This window comes from Falco cherrug, chromosome Z, assembly GCF_023634085.1.
Source record: "Falco cherrug isolate bFalChe1 chromosome Z, bFalChe1.pri, whole genome shotgun sequence".
Classification (NCBI taxonomy): Eukaryota; Metazoa; Chordata; class Aves; order Falconiformes; family Falconidae; genus Falco; species Falco cherrug.
Window position 1 is genome coordinate 84,809,683 of NC_073720.1, and position 22,285 is coordinate 84,831,967.

Genomic DNA, 22,285 nt, shown 5'->3' on the forward strand with positions numbered 1-22,285 from the left:
TCTCCAACATACTATCAGTAAATAACGACAAAAATCCTGTGAACAAGACACTTAAAGAAGTGTATGAAACAAAAAAATTTCAATTTTTTTCTTCCTGTCATTTGTTTAAAACCCAAGGCTAATACTGCAGGGTTTTTCAGCAGGATCATTACATACAAATACTTCAAGAAAAGTTACATGTCAACTTCCAGCTTTAAAGATCAGCAAGAACATACTATAAAATAAAGAACTAATATGTTGAAGTTACATACCTTTCATTGCATCCTTATAGATGCCAATAAATAATTTAAATATTTCTCTAGGAAAAATCTCTTCATCTGGCAAACACTTCAACACAATGACAATTTCTGCCTGACCCAAACCATGTAGTCCATTTGTTGAGAAGTACCAGCACTTTTCTGAAGAATCTTTAATTAAAAAGACAGACACCATACTAATGCTGTTTTACAGACAGAAAAAGAAAGCTGGATTTAATGGAAAAGAAAATGTGCATGACTTACAAGTTATTAGCTTGACATTCACAAGAAAGTTTGCATTTAGGATAAAAGTTAATGGATGGGGACCTCCCTCCACAAGAAGCAAGGTGACCTTTTGGTGAGATGGACGTTCTTCTACTAGAGGATCTAAATAAATTAACACCCAAATTAGTTCAACATGTCAGCCAACCACTTAAAACACAAATTAAAGATCATAGTGCATCAAAGACTGTCCCATCCTCCTATCTCAGTGTGCAACAATGATTCTCAAACAGAGAACAGCTACAGATCAACAATGAACAGCTTACCCTAAGACTCAAGGAGCATGTGAAAATAAAGCAGTAACTTGTAACAAAGGTGCAAACTCGGGCTACCACTCCTTTGGTAATTACTGACGAACTGTGGATGCTGTCTCCTCGTCCATATGCTGGTACTGTCAGTTACCATCAATGAGCACAGTTGCTACTATAATGCATTTAAATGATGAAGTGTTCTTTTCAGAACATATTGACCTTTTTAGTAACGCATGCTCATTACCCAACAATCCAACAGGCAGCAAATAAATGAAAGATTAGAACTGTATTAAAATACAAGTGATACACACAAGCTCCTATTTAGAAATCTTGCATCAAGTGATGAAATATTAATAATTTTCTCATATTTTACCTTTTCCTTTTTTACCCACTGCAAGCAAAAGTGGAGGCAGTGTATCTCCATCAGGAACAAGGCTTGTCTCTTTACGGACACAGTTTTCAAGACCACATAGGGCTCTGTAACTCAAAGGACTAGCAGGCATATCACTTGTAGTCTGATCAACTGAACTGCAGCTAGTCTTCTCAGCCTCTGCCACAGAAGAACTTTCTTCTGTTGCTAGAGGCACAGATGAACAACTCTGTACCACCTCATTCTGGCCTGGAACAGCCTGCTGTGCATCATCTGAAGGAACAGGAAGACACAATCCCTCTATTCTTGTAGTAGTATCAATTTCTTCCTTAGGTTTTGGATTTACATCAGTTAACATGTCACCTTCCTCTGGGTTTGCAGCCTATGAAGAAGAAATAAAATAAAAAAGGTATCTACACTCTTGTCTCACAACAAGCTAAACTTTCATTACCAGCCTTCTAGAAGCAAAGAGAGAAAGAAATCCATCACAAATACTGAGAATGCATTTCCCTCTAAACAAGAAGAAAGCCACCATGTTTCTCCTGGATCTTCCTTCCCGCCCCCTGCACTCCCACACACCTCCCTCCCCCCTCACTTCTTCAGAAGTTACATTAGGTGAAGATATGTAATTGATTTCTACACCAGGTATCAACAGCTAACTTTAGCATTTCACACCCTGATTCAGTTCTAGTTTGGAGTTAAAACCATGCCGCTTCCCCAGTGAAATGGATATGACAAGCTATGAGCATAGGCACATCCGGATATGAGCTGTCATAAAAAAACCTCAGACCAAACACATCAGTAGGTGCACTGCAATCTCTGAAGTATGTCAGAGCTGCATCCTATCTCAAGAGAGAAGAGTTTTCCATTGCAACAAGAAGAAAAACAAACAACTCTAACTTGTCCTGTTAACAGTTCTTCTGCTATGGCATCCACTTCCAGCAAATCCTCTGCTTAGAAAACACACATGCCAGAAAAATAAAAATGAAGGATACAAAATAAAAAAAGACACTCCAAAAATTACACTCCACAAACACACAGACAAAACCATGACTAAACTGGCCTCTAACAGAATTCTTCCCTATGAATTTGCTTGCTGGCATTTCCTATCACTTTATACTTTTGACCTTCTTCATATCATCCTGTGGCAGCACACTCAAGATTCTGTGCTACCTGGTAAAGTACCTCCTTTGCTTTTGGGCTGTTTTGTTTGAGCTCCTGAAGATGCATACAAAAACCATCAACTAATTGTTTCCCACTCACTTTGTCCTGGCTGCTTTTAATTTTAGACATTGTTCATCTTTTGCAAATGAAAGGATCCTACTCTTCCCCCAAAATGGAAAACAGGTTATACCTTTGGATTACTGCAACTTACTGGAGTCCTTCCTTGCTCAAATGAGGTCACATTTACTATTACCCACTCTTCATGAACTAAGGTTGATTTACCTGCTATACACCTAGCAACTGCTCAGATCCTCCATATACAAATAGTAATGATCTGGTCTGGTTGTCAGCTTTACTAATTTTCTGCCACACTTCAAGTTCACATACACCCCAAAACAAACATGGTTTCCTGTGATGTACTGTCTACAGAATATTTCAACCCAAAGACTTCACAGTCACACACCACACCCCCCCAAAAAGTCAAATACTGGCTCAGATTCCAAAAGGTCTGAAGAAAAAGTCATATTATTGTAAGTAAGGGGTCCCCTCAGTAGCAAGGAAAGGTGTTTCAAGAGGTATTTGTGCACCCAGAGATACTTCTTAATACATACCATATGCATCTCTCCCAAGTCAGGGTTTCCTAGACTTAAGTCCTGTGATGATCTCTTTGCTCCAGATGAAAGCTTTGTCGTATCTGCCACTTCACCATTTGGCAAAAGGCCATCTGCAAACCAAACTCTCCTCTGTTCTTTCTGGCTCAGCCCTAGGACAGGTTAAAAAAACAATACTGACTTTATATTATTGTACTGTTCTAACAGCTGCAAGGGATAAAAATGAAGCTCCTTCTCTGCCCAGAGACCATGTTTACTGGAACCAAGCACAAGTAGGGAGTCTGACATCAGCCAGTCTCCTGTCACACAAATACAGGCAAGAAAAATCTCGTACTTGCAGATGAAGCTGCCACACTATAGTCAAATCTATCAATTCCTATCTAACGCAGGCTACTTTCTCAATCTTCCCTCTGTAGTAAAGTAAGAATGAAGTGCGTATGACAACTAAAAGATGAAACACACTGTAAAAGGTTAGCTTACTCCTATTTTTCATTGAAGGAGATCAGATGTTGAAGTGGAATAAAGTCACTACTCAGTCACTAATCATTTGTATTTAAATGGAGAATGAACTCCTACTGCTCCCTAGCAACTCTGATCTAAACAACTACTTTTTGGTTTTACTATAAGCTTGGCAGTTGCAACACAAGCCAGAGACCTCCTAGGCTCTATAAAAATGACAATAATATCTATCCACACACACACAAAAATTACAATATCAACAGAAAACAATGACAAAACCCCGTAACATCCACATTTAATAAACAGAGACTTAAGACAGACTTGGTCGAACTCCTACACCGCATCAGAACTGGGTACTACAAGTAACTTCCCCATGTCCCAGATCACAGAGTTTCCATTTCCCACAAAAAAATATCACTACACCAAGTCTGCATCCATGATGCCATAAACAACTCTTTCCAAAGAGATCCAGAAAGTGTTAGACATATTCTACTACATTTAGCATACCTTCAATACCAGGTTGTTTAAGTGCTGAGACAGGTAACAATGCAGAAAGTGAAGGAGAGCTAACACTACCAGATATCTGGGCTTCCTCCAAACGTGGATCAGTAGAATACTCTGGGAAGGTACTGGAACTGGGGACAGGACCAGCTGGACTCATCATCCTTTCAAGTGCCTGGGCTAAAAAAATGTGGTTAGTTTTTAAGACTTCAGAACTGATTAAATTTCCTTTGCAGTGCAGTATTATGGGTGGCTTTGGTTTGTTGGGTTTTTTTTTGCAAGAGCAGTGCACAATTTGTGAGCTAGCTATGAAAAATGAACACTCAAGCTACTGTGCAAAAGAAAAGTCACATTTTCTTAATTTTGACTTGCACATTTGCCTAATTCCTTCCTAACGCAGAAACAGACCTCCTTGTACATCTTGCTACTGTTGCAGTGACCACACTGAACCATATGATCCCTGGACCCTGGTGCAAATACATGTATCACATTTATCAAGTCAAAGTCCATCCAGGTGGCATATTAAAAATCTGGTATGTTTGCAACTTGTTATTTAAACATCAATAATCAGGAGTTCTGTTTTTTCTCCTGATGTTTCAATAAGCATCCATGCTTAAAGCTTTCAGTTAAGAAAAGCTTACCTTACGATTCAACTCCTGTAGTACTTTTAAGTGACTTGTGAAAATACCAGGACAGAAAGCTACATGGAATGGGCAAACAACATGTGAAAATATGCAGAAGCATGGCCCTGAAACACACAGAAGGCTACTGTGGAGAGATGGTCCTTTGCTATACTCCTGCTACAGACGACCAAATAGCGTAACTTTATATTTAGTCCTCCAGAATTCAAACCTACTTTTTTTTTTCTTAAATAAAAAACAATCAGCTTGCTATTCTAAGTTTAAAAGAACTGAAATCCAACTAAGGTACAATTATTCTCTTCCTTCTTCCATCTCAGGAATAGGACAATATACACCAATTAAAGTAGTGAAGCTCCCCCAAAAGAGCAAAGGTTAAAGAGACACTAGCCATACCTATTCTTTAATGATTACTTCAATTACTCAAAAGAAAGTTTTACCCTTATTAATATCATCAAAACAGCCTGTACAGACTCTTGCTTCCTTCTCCATGTACTGTAGCTTGCACTTCCGTTTGCAACAGCTGCCACAAAAAACCTGAACCAGAAAGAGATTGAATAAAATGTTATAGACAAAATCCCAGTATTTCCTGAATTAAGTTCCTGTTATTATTTACTCCTTTTACTAAAACAGATTGCATTATATTAAGCATGCATGCGCTTTTCTGGAAGTAGGCAAGGAGAAAACCAGCTGTAGCACACGTATCTTACAATCCTGTCTGGGGAGAGGGGAAAGCACTAGACTAAAAAGGTTTTTATTAAAAAGCCTTTTTAATACCTTTTTAATACTTTAAAAAAAGTCCAGCTCCGGGGCCCTTGGCACAGGACTGACATGGACCTGGAGCAGGTCTACAGCAGGGCCACAAGGATGACCAGAGGGCTGGAGCACCTCTCCTGTGAAGACAGGCTGAGAGGGCTGGCGTTGTTCAGCCTGCAAAAGAGAAGGCTGCAGGGAGAACTCCTTGCAACCTCTCGATATATAAAGGGGGTTTACAAGAAATATGGAGAGAGATCTTTTACCAGGGCCTACAATGACAGGACAAGGGGCAATGGTTATAAACTGAAAGCTGGTGGATTTCAACTGGATGTAAAGAAGAAACTTTTCACTATGATGGTGGTGAGACACAGACACAGGTTGCCTGCCCAGAGAGGCTATGGACATGCCCCGTCATGGGCTGCGTTCTAGGCCAGGTTTGGACAGGGCTCTGAGTAACCTGGCCTAGTGAGAGATGTCCCTGCCCACAGCAGGGAAGTTGGACTAGATGATTTTTAAAGGTCTCTTCCAACCCAAACCATTCTATGCTGCTATGATTAGGAATCTCCACAATTTGGGCCAAGCCACAAAGTCTGCCAAGCCTGCTTTTGATCAGGCGTTCTTCCTATCCTGTTCCAAAAACTGTACCACAACCTATGCGTACCATAAGCTTTTGAAATTTGTTAGGTATTTCTGCTGGACCCAAGCAATCCTTAGATGTCTACAAATCAACCTTCCACATGTCACCAGGAACACGCACACCATATGGCTAAGCACTTTGGTCTAGCCAATACTCTCTCCGATGCAGTTATGAAACAGAACAGCACCTAAAATTTCTTGCTGTGAGCACATCTAATCACATAAGGCCAGAAGCACTCAAAATAGTAGGTAAAACTGGTATTTAAAAAAAATTCTTTGAAGTTTGCAGCTTGAAGCAGTTGGTATACAATTGCACAGGGATTAGAAAACTCCCAAGAAATAACTGTTTGATTCAAAACACTCTGCAGCCTAATATTCAAGTCTCGCAGCTTAACCTGTGCCAGGCTGTCCCAGCCGCCCGCGGTGCCCGGCGCTGCCGCCCGCCGGCGCCCCCCGCGCGGTGCCGGGCAGAGCCCCTGTAACCCCCGGCTGGTGGGGCGAGGCCCGGGCAGGGAGAGCGCTCGGCAGTTCCCTCCCGGCACAGCGGGCTCCGCCGGGGGAAGCCGGGGGCCTTTGGGGCCGGCCACAGCAGGGCAGGGCGGGGAGAGATCCCCCCGGCCCTGACACACACCGTGTGCTGCCCTGCCCCGCGGGGCCCTCCCCGGGCGGGGGGCACGGCCTGCCCGGCCCTGGGCTGCCCGCGGGCTGCCCTGCCCGGCCCTGCCCGGCCCTGCCCTGCCCTGCCGGGGGGGCTCTGCTCCGGGCCGGTCCCCCCCGGCCTCCCCCTGCCCGGCCCTGCCCTGCCCTGCCGGGGGGGCTCTGCTCCGGGCCGGTCCCCCCCGGCCTCCCCCTGCCCGGCCCTGCCCTGCCCTGCCCTGCCGGGGGGGCTCTGCTCCGGGCCGGTCCCCCCCGGCCTCCCCCTGCCCGGCCCTGCCCTGCCCTGCCGGGGGGGCTCTGCTCCGGGCCGGTCCCCCCCGGCCTCCCCCTGCCCGGCCCTGCCCGGCCCTGCCCTGCCGGGGGGGCTCTGCTCCGGGCCGGTCCCCCCCGGCCTCCCCCTGCCCGGCCCTGCCCTGCCCTGCCGGGGGGGCTCTGCTCCGGGCCGGTCCCCCCCGGCCTCCCCCTGCCCGGCCCTGCCCTGCCCGGCCCTGCCGGGGGGGCTCTGCTCCGGGCCGGTCCCCCCCGGCCTCCCCCTGCCCTGCCCTGCCCTGCCCTGCCGGGGGGGCTCTGCTCCGGGCCGGTCCCCCCCGGCCTCCCCCTGCCCGGCCCGGCCCTGCCCTGCCCTGCCGGGGGGGCTCTGCTCCGGGCCGGTCCCCCCCGGCCTCCCCCTGCCCGGCCCTGCCCTGCCCTGCCGGGGGGGCTCTGCTCCGGGCCGGTCCCCCCCGGCCTCCCCCTGCCCGGCCCGGCCCTGCCCTGCCCTGCCGGGGGGGCTCTGCTCCGGGCCGGTCCCCCCCGGCCTCCCCCTGCCCGGCCCTGCCCTGCCCTGCCGGGGGGGCTCTGCTCCGGGCCGGTCCCCCCCGGCCTCCCCCTGCCCGGCCCTGCCCGGCCCTGCCCTGCCGGGGGGGCTCTGCTCCGGGCCGGTCCCCCCCGGCCTCCCCCTGCCCGGCCCTGCCCTGCCCTGCCGGGGGGGCTCTGCTCCGGGCCGGTCCCCCCCGGCCTCCCCCTGCCCGGCCCTGCCCTGCCCGGCCCTGCCGGGGGGGCTCTGCTCCGGGCCGGTCCCCCCCGGCCTCCCCCTGCCCTGCCCTGCCCTGCCCTGCCGGGGGGGCTCTGCTCCGGGCCGGTCCCCCCCGGCCTCCCCCTGCCCGGCCCGGCCCTGCCCTGCCCTGCCGGGGGGGCTCTGCTCCGGGCCGGTCCCCCCCGGCCTCCCCCTGCCCGGCCCTGCCCTGCCCTGCCGGGGGGGCTCTGCTCCGGGCCGGTCCCCCCCGGCCTCCCCCTGCCCGGCCCGGCCCTGCCCTGCCCTGCCGGGGGGGCTCTGCTCCGGGCCGGTCCCCCCCGGCCTCCCCCTGCCCGGCCCTGCCCTGCCCTGCCGGGGGGGCTCTGCTCCGGGCCGGTCCCCCCCGGCCTCCCCCTGCCCGGCCCGGCCCTGCCCTGCCCTGCCGGGGGGGCTCTGCTCCGGGCCGGTCCCCCCCGGCCTCCCCCTGCCCGGCCCTGCCCTGCCCTGCCGGGGGGGCTCTGCTCCGGGCCGGTCCCCCCCGGCCTCCCCCTGCCCGGCCCTGCCCTGCCCACAGGCTGCAGATAAATCTCTGCTCTAGTGCCTGGAGCACCTCCTTCCCCTACTCCACCCATGGGTGTATGCATAGCTGCTGCTCTGAGATATTCTCTCTCCTCTCTTACACCAAAGTTTGTTGTGCACTTCTTTCCCCCCTCCTTCTTAAATATGTTACCTCAGAAGCACTACCGCCATCGCCGATGGCCTTGGCCATCAGCAGGTCTGTCTAGGAGCTGGCCAGCATTGGCTCCATCGGACATGGGAGAAGCTTTCAGCAACTTCTCACAGAAGCCACTCCTGCAGCCTTCCACTAACAAAACCTTGCCATGCAAACCCAATACAATCTCTCATGGAGAAACCTTCAGAAAAAAACCCCACACAACCCACAACAACAACACAACAAAGAGCAGCAACAAGGAGGACACAAGTGACATTAAATTTCTTATCCAGAGTGATTAAAAGAATTCTGGGTTGCACCACCTGTTCCAAAATTTGCTCCTACATCTATTAATCCCATAACTATTTTACATTATACAACACTGATAGGAACAAGGACTGAATCCCAGATTTGGGTCAGATTTGCTTTACTGCTATAGCATTGTCTCTGAAGAAATCTCCACGGGGATTCAGGTAACGGTTAAAACAATCTAGTCTCATACCAGCATATAGCATTCCTTATCGGCTGACTTTGCAGCGCTGTGCACTGCACCAAGTCTCTCCCTAACAATCATTAGTTTGTCATGAAATGCCAAGCTACTTCTTCCACCTCATGAATAAGCTGGCAACTAAGTACCAGACAGCTACTCGATCACTCTCAAACCCCCTGCTCGGATGTGGCGGAGAATCGAGGAGAAAAGGTAAAACGCATGGGTTTGAGATGTGAACAGCTGAATAATCGAAATAAAGTAAAAATAGTAATAAGGACAGTAACAACAACAGTGATGGAGAGAAATAGAGAAGAATAAAATCCATGGGGAAGAAAAAAACCCAAGTGATGCACAGTACCATTGCTCACCGCCTGCTGTCCCACAGAGATCGGCAGCTCCCAGCCAAATCCACCCCCCCACCCACCCCCAGTACATATACTGGGCATGACATCCTATGGTATGGAGTATCTCTTTACCTAGTTCTGGCCACCTGTCCCGGCTGTGTCTGCTCCCAGCTACTTCTGCACCTCCTTATTGGCAGAGAATAGGAAACTTGAAAGGCTCCTGATTTAGAGTAAGCATCACTTTGCATCGGTGTATTATTCTCATAATGAATCCAGAACACAGCACTGTACCAGCTACAAAGGAGAAAGCTGACTCTATCCCAGCCAAACCCAGGACATATGGCTAAGCAGGCTCCTAAGCATGGCTGCCTTTATGTTACTAGCTCCCTTCATTAAAGTATTTCAAAAGCTTGCTGAAGACTTCTTTGAGAGAATAGAATATGCTCTTCTATTCCAACAGGATACTGACCATTTTTAAGCAGAGATGAGGAAAAAATTGTGTCTCTTTCGCAGGCCCTACACTGCACAATCCCACTCAAAGAATTATGTCTCTAGTAAAGCTGTTTTCTGCAAGAGTTCCCATAACTATCTAGTACTTTTTTTTGCGTTTCCCTTATGTTCTTCTAAGGGTGGCCTGGAAGTTTTCAAAGAGTCCCACCATTTTTAGCTATATGCAGATGCTACTAGAGTCAGTACTGGCCTTTACAAAGAGGTATCTTTTCAAACCTTGGTCTGACAGAAGCCTTCTACTGCTGACCAGAGTTAAATAAGTAGAAAGAACACAAAAAGTCTTCTGCTTCTCCTGATTAACCCCAGGAAAACTGAGAGGATTAAAGGGAAACAACCCAAACAGTAGTGACAGAGAAAAAAATTAAATTATTACAAGTGAAGTCCTTTAAGTAGGAAATGTACTGTAAAAACAGTAATAGGTGATCAGTACAATAGGAGCTCAAAAGAGCAACTGTTGCAATTGCTTCTGCATTAGCTGTCACAGATAATTTACCTCAACTGAAAATGCATATGCTCAGTAAAGATGTTAAGGATGTAACTGGTGAATATTAATTGGTAATCAATTACAAACCACATCAGGGCTTCAAGTGCTAAGCAGTACAATCCTTTGTAATTGGTATTCTCTTCTTACACTTGGTGCCACTGGGACCCACAGCAGAGGAGGCAGCTTAGTCCTAACACACAGGAGGCAAGTTCAAGACATACTAAGGGACAGCTGCATAATGGGAGAAAGGAGAATAAGGTGAGGCTGCCATGCAAAGAAATTGATTCTGGCTGAGCTAGGAAGAGAAGTGTACCACAAGAAGAGACAAATAACTAAAACTACAAAGTTGTTTGGTGTCTGTCACAAGTGCTGCAGATGTTAGAGAAAGCAGGGACCACCAACCTCACATTCCCTCCAGCACAGAAAACAGAATTCACAAATGTGGCCATTTTCTTTGATTAAAAAGAAGCTGTAGGACACATGAAAACTACACAATTGTCTTTCAGAGTAGTTGTCCACAGAGGACAACTGTAAATTCCTACCAGTTTATCCTTATATCCAAGTGGTTAAAAACACAACAACCCACAACAGGTCCACAAGGAATGCTGCTTTTTTTTTCCCTAAAGAGAAGATACTATTAAAAAAGCAGAAAGTCGTACAAGGCAGAAAGTTAAGCTATTCCACAATCAGAAAAGCTATGGCAGAGTTACAACTGCACAGCACTTCAGTGTCTGTAAAGTTTAGACAATCTGTATTGCCTTCATTCATTCTCCCAATGAACACGCATTGTGATGCTCCCTCTAAAGACACTGTTCTACTGGCAAAACCTCCTCTGTTAACACACAAGATTAGCAACACTAACAGCTAATGGTTGTAAAGAGGACTGTGTAGCAAAGGGAGCCTTTATTCCCATCTCTAGACAAGGTGCAAGAAATTTCACAATGAATGTAAAAAGGAACTTGAAGTCAGTCAGTTTTACAACTAAAACAAAACATATTCTGAAGAACTGTTTTAAACTGCTACAAAACTTCAACAGAATATTCTGCCAAGTGATTAAGTTCAATGACTTCCAGGTTGTCACAAAGAATTTTTAATTTTCTTGGCACCCAAATTCAAACCTACCTCTTTAGTTCATGCTTACTGCAGCTGAAGTAAACAAGTACTATGCTTTGAATACACAGTGCTAGAAGAAGCATCCTAGGAAAAAAATTAACGAGCCTCTCCAGATGCCTCTCAACACCGTGGATGCAAAAGCTTATTAAGTACTGACATCAGCCTTCGTTCTATCTCCTCATCTGCAAAGCTAGAGAGGAACACTGAAAAATGAGTTCATTAGTGTTGTTAGTATTTGCAGTTATGCACTAGTACAAGCGTAAACCACAGTAGCACACTGGATCTGGATTAAGAGAGATCTGGATTAAGAACAAGCTTTGACATTACTTATTCACTGCAGAAGACCCCAGGCTGAAAAAGGTTCTACAGATTACTTGCCAAGTTGGTGAGTACCATTCAACCCACAAAAGTAGCATAGTTTTCCCCTGAGATGACAACCCTGGAAAACTCTACATCCAAACACACAAAAGGACAGATTTAGGTTGTAAATCCTTTGCACTGGTATGGGTGTTACAGCTCCTGAAAGAATGCAATCCTTTCACACTCATGGAGTGTTTTACAACTATTATAACCACTAACCTGAATTCTGATCATCACCTCAATATTTTTTAAGCTTAAATACTTCAGCTTAACTTAAAAGCTGAGTAAAAAGCTAATTCACTATGATTACTATGAAATAATCCACTGTCATCTTCCTTGTACTATGCAAAACACAATGGTCTAGCCACTAATGGAAGATAAAGTAAGAACATTCCCCACACTTTCCTTTAATTATTTTCACAAAAAAGGTCATATGTTTCTTAATTAATATCAGTCTTTTTCAACAGCCTTTAAGTTTCTATAAAGTAAAAAAAAAAATTTTTAATAAAATACCTTAAGCATAGAAAAATTCTGTCAATATTCTTTCCCTTGTGTATTTTAGTTACCCACAATAAGATATTCATTTGCTTTCAGTAACACAGGGCCGTTCCCCAATAACTTACCTTACCACATGCACGACAGTGGTGTCGTCTTTTTGTAAACGTGAACTTGACTTGGCAGTTCATGCAGTTGGGTGCCTCTGAATCAGGAACCCACAATGGTTGTTTCCTTGAGAGAGCTGCAGGTATTTTAAGTGATTCTACATTTTTAGATGTTTGATTTCCTCCAGCTTCAGGGCTGCTTTTCCCAGAGTGTGCAGGGTCAGAATTTTTATCAACAATTATGCTGGCACCTGAGGGAGGAGCTTCTGGGGTAACAGAACAGGTTCCCTGATTTTCTCTCTCAAGTACATCTGTTCTACTCAGTTGTCTCTGACCAATAGCTCCTTGGGAAAGGCCAATCAACTGCTTTGGTCTTGCACCTCCAGTACAAACATTAGGAACCAGTGCTTCACTACCACTCTCAGTCACATCCTGAATATGAAACATACTCTCTTCTGTTGCAGAGTCCAACTCATTGGCAGTAAGAGATACTTTAAGATTATTAATGCTCATTATCTCCTCCAGTTTTGCTTGCATGTGGTCCTCAGTGACCTGTGTGAAATCTAGGCTGTCCACATTTCTTAAATACCCTTCATCTGCATCAACTTCCATTAAGTTACTATCATTGTCTGAAGACTTGAACACATTGGAGTGAAGACTTTGTCCATACAAGAAATCATCAAGCTCAGCATCGCTTATTAGAGTATCGCTTTTAATAACATTCTCCTCAACAGTAAAGTCAGCCATAATAGGGCTCATTCTTTCATTATAATAGGAGTCTATACCAATACCATACGGCTCAGCTTCGTGTTCTAGAAAAGCAGAAGCAAAAGCTTTGATTTGCTGAGAATCACTGTCATCAACTGCATTCTCAGTATCATACTTCTCTCCATCTGTACTTTCTTCCATAATACTTTCGTTGATTTTAGCGATGTGTCCTTCCTGTTCATGCAAGTCAGTGTTTCTGCGGGATTCCTGACTTGAGAGATCAAGTTTAGAGTTTTCAGCATGAACAGTTAATGTATCACTAATAACCTCCATGGTTTTATTTTGAGTTAGAGGATTAACTTTTTCTTCTGTTACAACTGATGAACCACATATAGATACAGGAAGTGGAAGACATGACAGTGATGTCTGGACATCCTCAACTGAAGGACACGAAGTTGAAACACTGTTTAGTATTTTATTGCTACTAAATTCTTCAGTAGCTACATTCTCTTCTGTGATTTCCTTTTGCAGTTCTACTTCAGCTCCTGTTTGATGGGAGAAGCGTGGCAAAACACAATTTCCAGGTAATAGTGCAGGGCCTTTGTGTGATTGAGGCCTCTTTGGCAGATCTGAAGGCATGGATTCAAGATTACTCTCGTCTTTTGAGTCCGCTTTTTCTATGGCACTTCTTTTGTACGTCTCTTTGCTTACGGCAGAGCATACACTTTCATCTTGTGGTTCACAAGGCAATTTTTCGTATGCTTTCTTATCTTTGGGATTGTACTCATCTGAATTCTGCAGCATTACAGGGACACCTGCAGTATTAAGGTGAGCACTTAGTTCAAGCTGATCAAACACTTCACTGCACTTCACAGATTCTGTCCTGTGTTGGTCATCACATGGATCAGAGTTCTTTGCTGTAGCGTAACTGTTTGGTTTTGAAGTTAAATGATCAATGTCCTCTGTTTTAAGACGTCCTGAATCTTGTAGCATTGAGCTCCCATGACTCTGCTCTGTACCTGAAACCTTACTGCAAGCAGCTGATGACACACAAGTTGCAACAGGTATGCAAGATACGCCAAAGCCAATCAAACCTTCACTGTACTGGAAGTCATCCGATTGCAACTTTCGAGTATCTTCATGAGCAGCCACTGAATGGATTAAGTTACCTGTGTCATTAACAAGATCACACACAGGTATACTACACCTTCCCAGGTTTGAAGCCTGAATTTCATTTAAGGAGCCACTGTCCACAGTGGATAAAAGATCAGGTCCAGCAACACTCTTCTCATTTGGTGGTGAACAACTCAGAAGTGCTTCACTTGTTCCAGTGTGGCTAGCTAGACAGATTTCTTCTGATGAAATACAGTTGTTAGCATCATCTTGCAGTTTTGGTGTTGGGTAAACATTTTGTAAGCAGTCCAGAAGTGAAGAAAGTGCCAGGTCTTTTGAGTTATATGGATTTTGGGGTGTTCTGTAGCAGTCATACTCCTCTATTTTAAGCAAAAACAGATCAAAAGCAAAGTTTATAAAACTCTTCTATTTCCACAATATACTCCCTATAAATACCATCTATTCATCAATGCAAGCTTTCACTTAGCATACGCTACTTTCAAATTCCATGGTAACAGTCATTTGACCATTATGCTGGTGAACAACGTAGTGCAGGAACTAACCTGTATTTTGTTCAAATTCATCAAGTAGTTTGTCCAGGTCACAGACTGCAGCTTTAAAGTAACTGTCCATTCTAGTCACAGTTCTAGCAAAGCTTTAGACTTCTTAAACCTAAAAAGAAAAACACAGCATTTCATTCACAGCATTTTCCTGTTTACAAAGTCAAAGTATTATTATTAGAAGAAACTTCTATGAAGTATTTTTTCTTTTTATTAACACTTTCTTTCTCTCTCCATGTAAACAACATGAATGACCAAACAGTGTCAGCCTCTACGTACTCTGAATGTGCTCTATAGTACACTCAGTACACTATGTACACTCAAAATTCACCTCAAATCAGGAAACTGAAGCTGCCTTATTAAAACCAAATGCATTTGAAAACAATTATAATGTCACAAAGTTTAAAACCAGAAAGGATACTAGGATCTTCTAGTTTGACCCCCTATACATTTTCCTCTGCCCAGTTCACAGGCAAAAAAATCCAAAATAAGCCATTATTACCTTTGCAACACAAGTGAACTGTTTAAATAAATGATGCCTACAAAATTTCATGACACCTACTGACATTTCATGCTTTAAACTGCAGCAGAAAGCACATAAAGTATCCTTCTGTTGGCAGAAGTGCCACCAAGAAAACGTCTCCTTTGGGAGCCCAAACCTGACAACCAGTTCAACACTGAACATGTGAACATGGCACAAAGAAATAGGCTGTCTTAGTTCCCAAGCTATCCAACTAATCAACTTTGATTTACTTTCAATTCTGACTAGATGGTTCAGATAAGACTAAATGCAGGCTAAACCCTAAAATATATCAGGAACTATGCAGCAGATAAGACAACTTCCTCATGCTTCAGCTGGTTAACAGAGCTGTAACACATTTGAGCAGGCTGAGGTCAGTACTCCTCCCCTACAACGATTAATGAACTGCCTTTAAGTCATCCTCTTAAACCTTCCTCCAAGGCCAGGTAAAAAAAAAAAAAAAAAAAAGCATATATCCAGCACTATAGTTCAGCTTATCTCTATTCTACTTAAAACACAAAAAACATTAAACCTCCAAGTCCCAAAGTAATTTACAATAAATAAATACATACCTTTTTACAGACTTATCAACTCAACAGAAAGCTATTTATTGATCACATTCCCCATTACAAAACATCCCATTTCATTTGCTTAATGAAGATTTCCAGCCACTCAATGTTATGCCTCCCTGGTCACTCTGAATTGCTTTCTAATTCCGCATCTTTTTCGAGCCTGAACACCCATTCTGTGCAATTACCTATAACATATAATCAAGATGTTATTTATTTACACTTCCCTTAAGTAAATTGAAGGGGCTCGGATTCCTTTAGTCCAATGTCTGGAAACTAGACCTGTGCAGGTCTATCAAGCTTTCCTTCCGCTTTTACCAGTGCACTCAGTCCCTGCACTGGCTGACTCCACACTCTATGCCATTCAATGTACTTTGACCATCTGGTACTACTTATTCTCAAAGCTTAAGCCAAAGAAGTATTTCAATCCTCTCAGATCACTTATGCCACCCTGCAGCTATAGCTCTAGATTCTATACCTAATTTATTCCATTAAGGAGTAAGGTTTCCTCCCACTGAATGATTCTGATCCAGTGCATTCACTTTGTACAACATTAACGTGTGTGACAAGAATACTTTTTTTTAAGCTAACACATAGTTCAGATAGACTCGCAAAGCGTAAGAAAGGTGAAACAAATAGTATGTATCCAACGTAATGCGGTGCTTTGTGTCCACGTATAAGCAAAAAGCAAACAAACTGAATATATCACTGTATTGGTATCAATGGCCATGAATTAGTCACTCCAAGGGTCTTCAGCACGCTGCACTGTAAGTCAAGCCTCACATAGCTATCCAACGAGCATCAAACACCAAAAAGTACACAATCAGTGCCGTTTCTCTTACACTCATTGAAATACAGTTCTTGCCTGTAACAATCAGCTCATTTCATGACCTCCTGGCAAGTGGGAGATTACAATCTGAGAAGGAAGTTATTTCAGTTAAGAGCCTTAAAAATCTAACAGCTTGTGGTGATCCATTAAGAGACATTAAAGTACAGATCCCATCCTTAAAGCATGAATTTGTGGACAGCAACAAAACCTGCAGAAGTTAGTCAAACAAATGACATAGATACTGAAAGATTACAAGAAACCTGGGCCTCAAGAAAGACATAATGCTGATTTTTATTCTCTGTATGCATTTATTATTGTCCTTGTTTCGGCTGGGATAGATCTAATTTTCTTCATGGTGGCTAGAGCAGCGCTGTGCTTTGGATCTGGTGTTGGGATAGTGTGGTCAGGGACTTTTCAGTTTCTCACTCCCTGACTGCAAGAGGGCTGGAGGAGCACTGGAAATTCGGAGGGGACACAGCCAGGACAGCTCACCCGAACCAGCCACAGAGGTGTTCCATACCACAGCACATCATGCTCTGTATATAAACTGGGAGGGGGGGAATGGCTGGGGCTGCGGGTCGTTGCTAGGGGACTGGCTGGGCATCCCTCAGTGAGCAGTTTGTATTGTGCTTCACTAGTTTTCTCCCTTCCCTTGGGATTTCATTCCTCTTCCCTTCTCCCTCCTTTTCACTGTAACTGTTATTGTTATTATTATTGATCTTTTATTTTATCTCAGTTGTTAAACTGCCTTATCTCAACCCTCGAGTTCTGCATTCCTTTCCAATTCTCCTCCCCACCTCCCTGGGTGAAGGGGGAGCGAGTGAGTGGCTGTGTGGTACTCAATTACCAGCTGGGGTTAAACCATAGCAACTGTACAACCTTAACACTCAGGTACAACTTAAGTTACAACTAATGTGCAGACTAACAGCTGAGACCAAAAGGGGCAGTGGTCACAGGCCCCTCAGGACTCTCCCCAGTTTGTACCGGCACCCACTCCTGTCTCATCCCACAAGCAGCCTGATCAAAGAGCTACAAGAACAAAGTCACTTACTTTAGTGGGAGAACAAAGATAGTTTTATACTTGTTTCTCCACCAACACAGGCCTCCAAAGTGAAACAAACATGAACCCAGCACAAAGTCCTGGCAAGGATCTGTAAATCTGGCTGCTTCACTGCTAATTATCCACACAAATCACTGCTGACAGTTACAGCCCTGCAAGTTAAGGTCCCAATCTGCAGCAATCAGAATTTTGAGTATTTTTAAGATCAGCAATAACTGTTTTTTAAAAACCCCTAACTATTAATGAAGGAAACAAATATCTGCCACCAATAAGTTAAAAGACATCCTCTGAAATTAATTCTTTTCAAGTATCTCAATGACACCAGAAGCTCTTACAAAAAAAAAACCCCAAAACTTTCATATTTCAAAAAATGTATTGAGGAAAGGCAAGTGATCACTCCAGCTACCTTGATCTTATACTTAAAAGGACCAAAAGATTACCCATTATTTTGCACTCTTAAGCGGCACAAGACAAATGCTGAATTAAGCATACGCATTAATAGAGTATATAATGCTAAATAGGTAGAAGTATGCATTTGCACTGCACACTGTTGGCCCACTGACCTCTCTGAAAACGGAAAGAACTCAATGCAAAGAGCTGTAGAACTGAAACTGTATGCAAATATTTATATTTAATATAGATTTAATAATTTCTACAGAGACCTCAGAAAAACATCACACCACCTCAGCCTATTGAACCAATGTCACATTTGGTTAAATCTGTATGGTTTTGAATTAAATAGTTCCATTTGAGTTAGTAAAGCATTCTGAACAGCTAACATAACTTTGAATAACTAGCACATTCCACCTGTAATTTCACTTTCTTAAAGTGTTTCAGTTTTTCAGCTGTTCCAAAAGAGCCCTCCAAGGGAAAAAAAACCAACAAACCAAAACCCCACACACCATAAATGCACAACAAAAATCAAAACTCCTACAACTGGATAGACAAGAAGCAATTCTTCTTACCTCTCACACCTCTCCGTCCTGAATCCATGTACCTGCCTTTTGATTTTGTATGCTGCAAATCATCTTTCAGCAACAAAATCCAATTTTATTTTTTGGTCTCTGGATTTGCCTACAGCCAAGCCCTGTATTTACATTAAACAAGGAGTGGATCAGAAGGTATGAAAAAACTCTAGTGACATATTTTTATTAAATGGCTACTTGTTTCCCTGAGCAAAAGAAGTCTGTAGGAACCATTTATTTTAGCAAACTGTGTTCATTCTGAACGTATTCTTTTAAGAACAGTTTTTAACAATTTCAAACCAGCAGTACCACCACTGTATTTTTTTTTAAGCAGGTTTAAGTTTCAGCAGAAGAAACACCCCCCATCCCAAAACCTACCAAACCATGAAGAAAATAACCGAGATCACAGAGGGAAACCATTTTGCATGGGCAACGAAAGTGTGTGCATGCATAGCAGGAGTGCTGGGTGTGGAAGAGAAACTACAGCTGCTTACGCACACAGACCTTTCCACTGTAAGTTTTAGAGGAACTGTCCTGTAAAGAGCTTGTCTCTTTACCATTCCTTACATCATGCCAATTTAACATCTGTTCAGTCATGTTGTGCACAGACCAAGAACTGACCGGGGCTGAACAGAGTTTTTCCTTATTTTTTTTTTTTCCCATCCAGATGAGATCCTCACGTAAACACACAAAAAAGCATGCCAGCACCCCAGAAGGGGCGATGCATGAGCAGGAAGGAATTGCTACTGGAAAGAAAAGCACAGGGAAGCTTAATCTCTGTGTCTAGCAACCACCTTCAGGACACAGTCCACTCCTTGCTGCTGTCACATCTTCAGCATTTAAAGGAATGGATCTTCTGTGACTAAACACCATTAAGTGCTGTCTTCTGAACATGTTTTCTAGAACTCTGAATACACTCACTAGACACTCTCCAAGTTGGTTCACATTAATGTATTTTTTTAGATAAACTATTAAAACACAATGTTCATAACTTTACCCGAGGCATTAAGTTCTTAATGGTGCAGTGAGACACACAACTTGAGGTTCTCACCAGCTCCACCTTGTAATTTTTTTTCAAAATAGAAAGCTTTAACTTTTAAACCATCATTGTCTCTCAAGGACTATGTTTTCAGACTAAGTTCAGTCAAATATTTATGTATGAGCAGACTTGAAGATAAAATACCAGGCCTTCTCAAAAAGGGAAAGTAATAATTGAAGCACAAAATTACTTCAGTACAGTGGTAACAGCTAGTATCTAATATTGTAAAAAAACAGTTTAAGGAGCAAGATCTAAGAAAGCTTTATATCAGAAGGTCAAGCTTAGATAGGAAAATGCGGTTACGGTTAAATCACGTAGTTTGTAGTTTGAGAGATTTATTTTCACAGATCACTGTGTTTAGTTGAGCTGATAAAGTACATTATTTCCTTAAGATGTATGACTGTCTACTGTACAAGTAAGCTGCAAGGCCTGACATCAAGAGAAGTGCTGGGGTACTCACTACTTCTTCAGCCAGAAATACATCACAGATGACATATTAATGTATAGAAGTGGGTCACATTCTGAACATTTTACACCTTTACAGGTCATCAATTCTCATGATGCCATTCATCCTTATGTACATCTCACTTTAAGTGGCAGCTAATCTCACTTGAAGAACAGAATACACCCATCACAAGGGTTTCCAAGTATTTTCCCTCACCACCCAGTTAACAGGCAACTCTTTGTTTTGTTGATTAAGTATTCTTCAGCTTCAAGGCAGAATAATACTTTTTGTTGATGAAATACAAAAAAAATAACTCTGAGAGCACTTGCCACTTCTATAGGTAAACATTTGCTATGCTTCCAAACACGCTCACCTTAAGTCTCTGATCTTTCAGAGCTTTCACTTGTGCCCTGATTTCACAGCCAGCATTCTTTACCATATTGCCATGGTTTATTTACTGGAAAACTAAACACTCAATTGCCGTGCCACCAGCCTGCAGTCACCACAGTGAAACCGAGGAAGCCGGTACCTAGAACAGCTTGACATGAACAGTACCAAAGTGAGCTATTCTGTGGCAATCTCAGGCAGGATTCTGAACAGTTAATATTTAGGTCACATCAACACCTAGTCCAGGACCCTTCTTTACCTTCTGAGGCCTCCAAGAAGCAAGCTTAAACCGAACAAAAGAGAACAGCAAAGGTTTGCTTATGTTGTTTGCCCAGAGAGATGAGGCTTGGTCTCTGGCAAACTCCTAATACTGCATTTAAAATTGCACAAAGACGCTACCTTAAGAAACACTCAAGAATTCTACTACATAAAACCTGTTACTTAAGGGAATCAACTAATGAGATCCAGATGACTATGCAATGAGTGCAAGTGTGTCAGCACATTTAAAAACAGTTCATTGGCCAGTTCCTTTATAAATCACTACTAATATAATAGGCATATATTCCAGAGTTCAAAACCAACATTCCACTAGAGACTCCTCAACACAGTCTTACTTAAACAAGCAGGTAACAGAAGTCTGCAAGGATACAGAATGGCAATATTACAGGATGGACTGTCCCATCGCTGCCCCCCCCCCCCCCCCCCCCCCCCGATACCCCAACACAGTCTCTCTAAATGGAGGGAGGTGGTAGTTTTCAGCAGTGATAACTTGTAAAATAAAATTGGTACGTTAATTATTATCAGGTAATCAGTTTAGTGTCTGATGACAAGCTGCCTTCTGATGTTTAAGAACCGTTGAAAAATCTCCAGCTAGTTACACCTAATTATCACTGCAGAATTCAGGCCTGCTTTTATATGGAGCATGCTAAAACAGCGCAAGATCAGGTTTAGAGATAAAGAAACACATCCACACAGGTTTTCACTTCAGAAAGCTGACCACAATAGTCATCTTAATTTTAGGTTATCAGGAGTGTCTGTTTGCTCACAGCAAAGTTACATTATTTCAACTCCATCATCATGTTTAATCATTGTTTTTAGTCTCAGCAGAAAGCTGTATTGAAGCTTTTACCCTCATGACAGGATTTAAGTTGTTTTTCCCAGCTTACAGCCCAACAAGTATCATAACTAGACCAAAGCTTCTGATAGAAACACAACCACTAAGTTCACAGTGTTACAGAAGTGCTGCATCAAACACAGTATGCCTCTTCTCCCACCTTAAAGGTATTTCATTACCAGCTTTCTCTTTCTTGCCCCGCTCCAATACCCTTGTGCCACACACCTCCCCATAGGCTTGAGTGCTACAGACAAAAAGAAAATTTAAAGGTTCTACTGCCCATGGAGTTCATCAGCATTTAGCTAAATTAACAGGGAAGTTCATCACAACTGAGCAAATTATTTGTGAAAAACTTAAGTGTTGTCAAATAAAAAGTAGAATTATTCTTGTTGAGCAAGACAACGTATTATCCCACTGAAACACTGCAATGGCTGCTGTCACTGCAAATTTACTAGCTGAATCAGGGGTTGAAAATAAAAGTTACAGTGGTTTGCAGATACATAAGAAAAACCTACATGGTGCGCTGCAAAAAACGACACTGCCTTGCTTAAACAGCAACATTCTGTTAATTCAACACAATTTTTTCAGAAGAAAACTCGACACTGCCTTGCTTAAACAGCAACATTCTGTTAATTCAACACAATTTTTTCAGAAGAAAACTCTTACCAACAGCATTATGATACTGTCACCAACACCGATCAGGTAACTCTACCCTGAAACTGTCTTCAGCTCCTGAAGATTCGTTGTTAATCCACAGTAATCTGGTATTGCTCTTCTAAACAGAAAATGAACATTCACACTATACC

At 43.5% G+C, this 22,285-nt stretch overlaps 1 protein-coding gene across 3 annotated transcripts in view; it reads right to left on the reverse strand.

The window, feature by feature from the left end:
* Positions 1-22,285, reverse strand: part of ZFYVE16 (zinc finger FYVE-type containing 16) — a 34,997-nt gene that overhangs the window by 11,296 nt on the left and 1,416 nt on the right. For 2 of the 3 annotated variants that reach the window (XM_055698645.1, XM_027813097.2), the window contains exons 2-9: positions 14,555-14,663; positions 12,192-14,371; positions 4,953-5,049; positions 3,881-4,054; positions 2,915-3,066; positions 1,143-1,521; positions 501-623; positions 252-407 (exon numbers count right to left, since the gene is read on the reverse strand). In XM_055698645.1, the coding sequence (XP_055554620.1) occupies positions 252-407; positions 501-623; positions 1,143-1,521; positions 2,915-3,066; positions 3,881-4,054; positions 4,953-5,049; positions 12,192-14,371; positions 14,555-14,624 (3,331 nt within the window). In that variant the 5' untranslated portion in view covers positions 14,625-14,663. Of the gene's footprint in view, positions 1-251; positions 408-500; positions 624-1,142; positions 1,522-2,914; positions 3,067-3,880; positions 4,055-4,952; positions 5,050-12,191; positions 14,372-14,554; positions 14,664-22,145; positions 22,255-22,285 lie in introns of all 3 variants that reach the window. The other variant, XM_055698646.1, reaches the window with a different exon arrangement.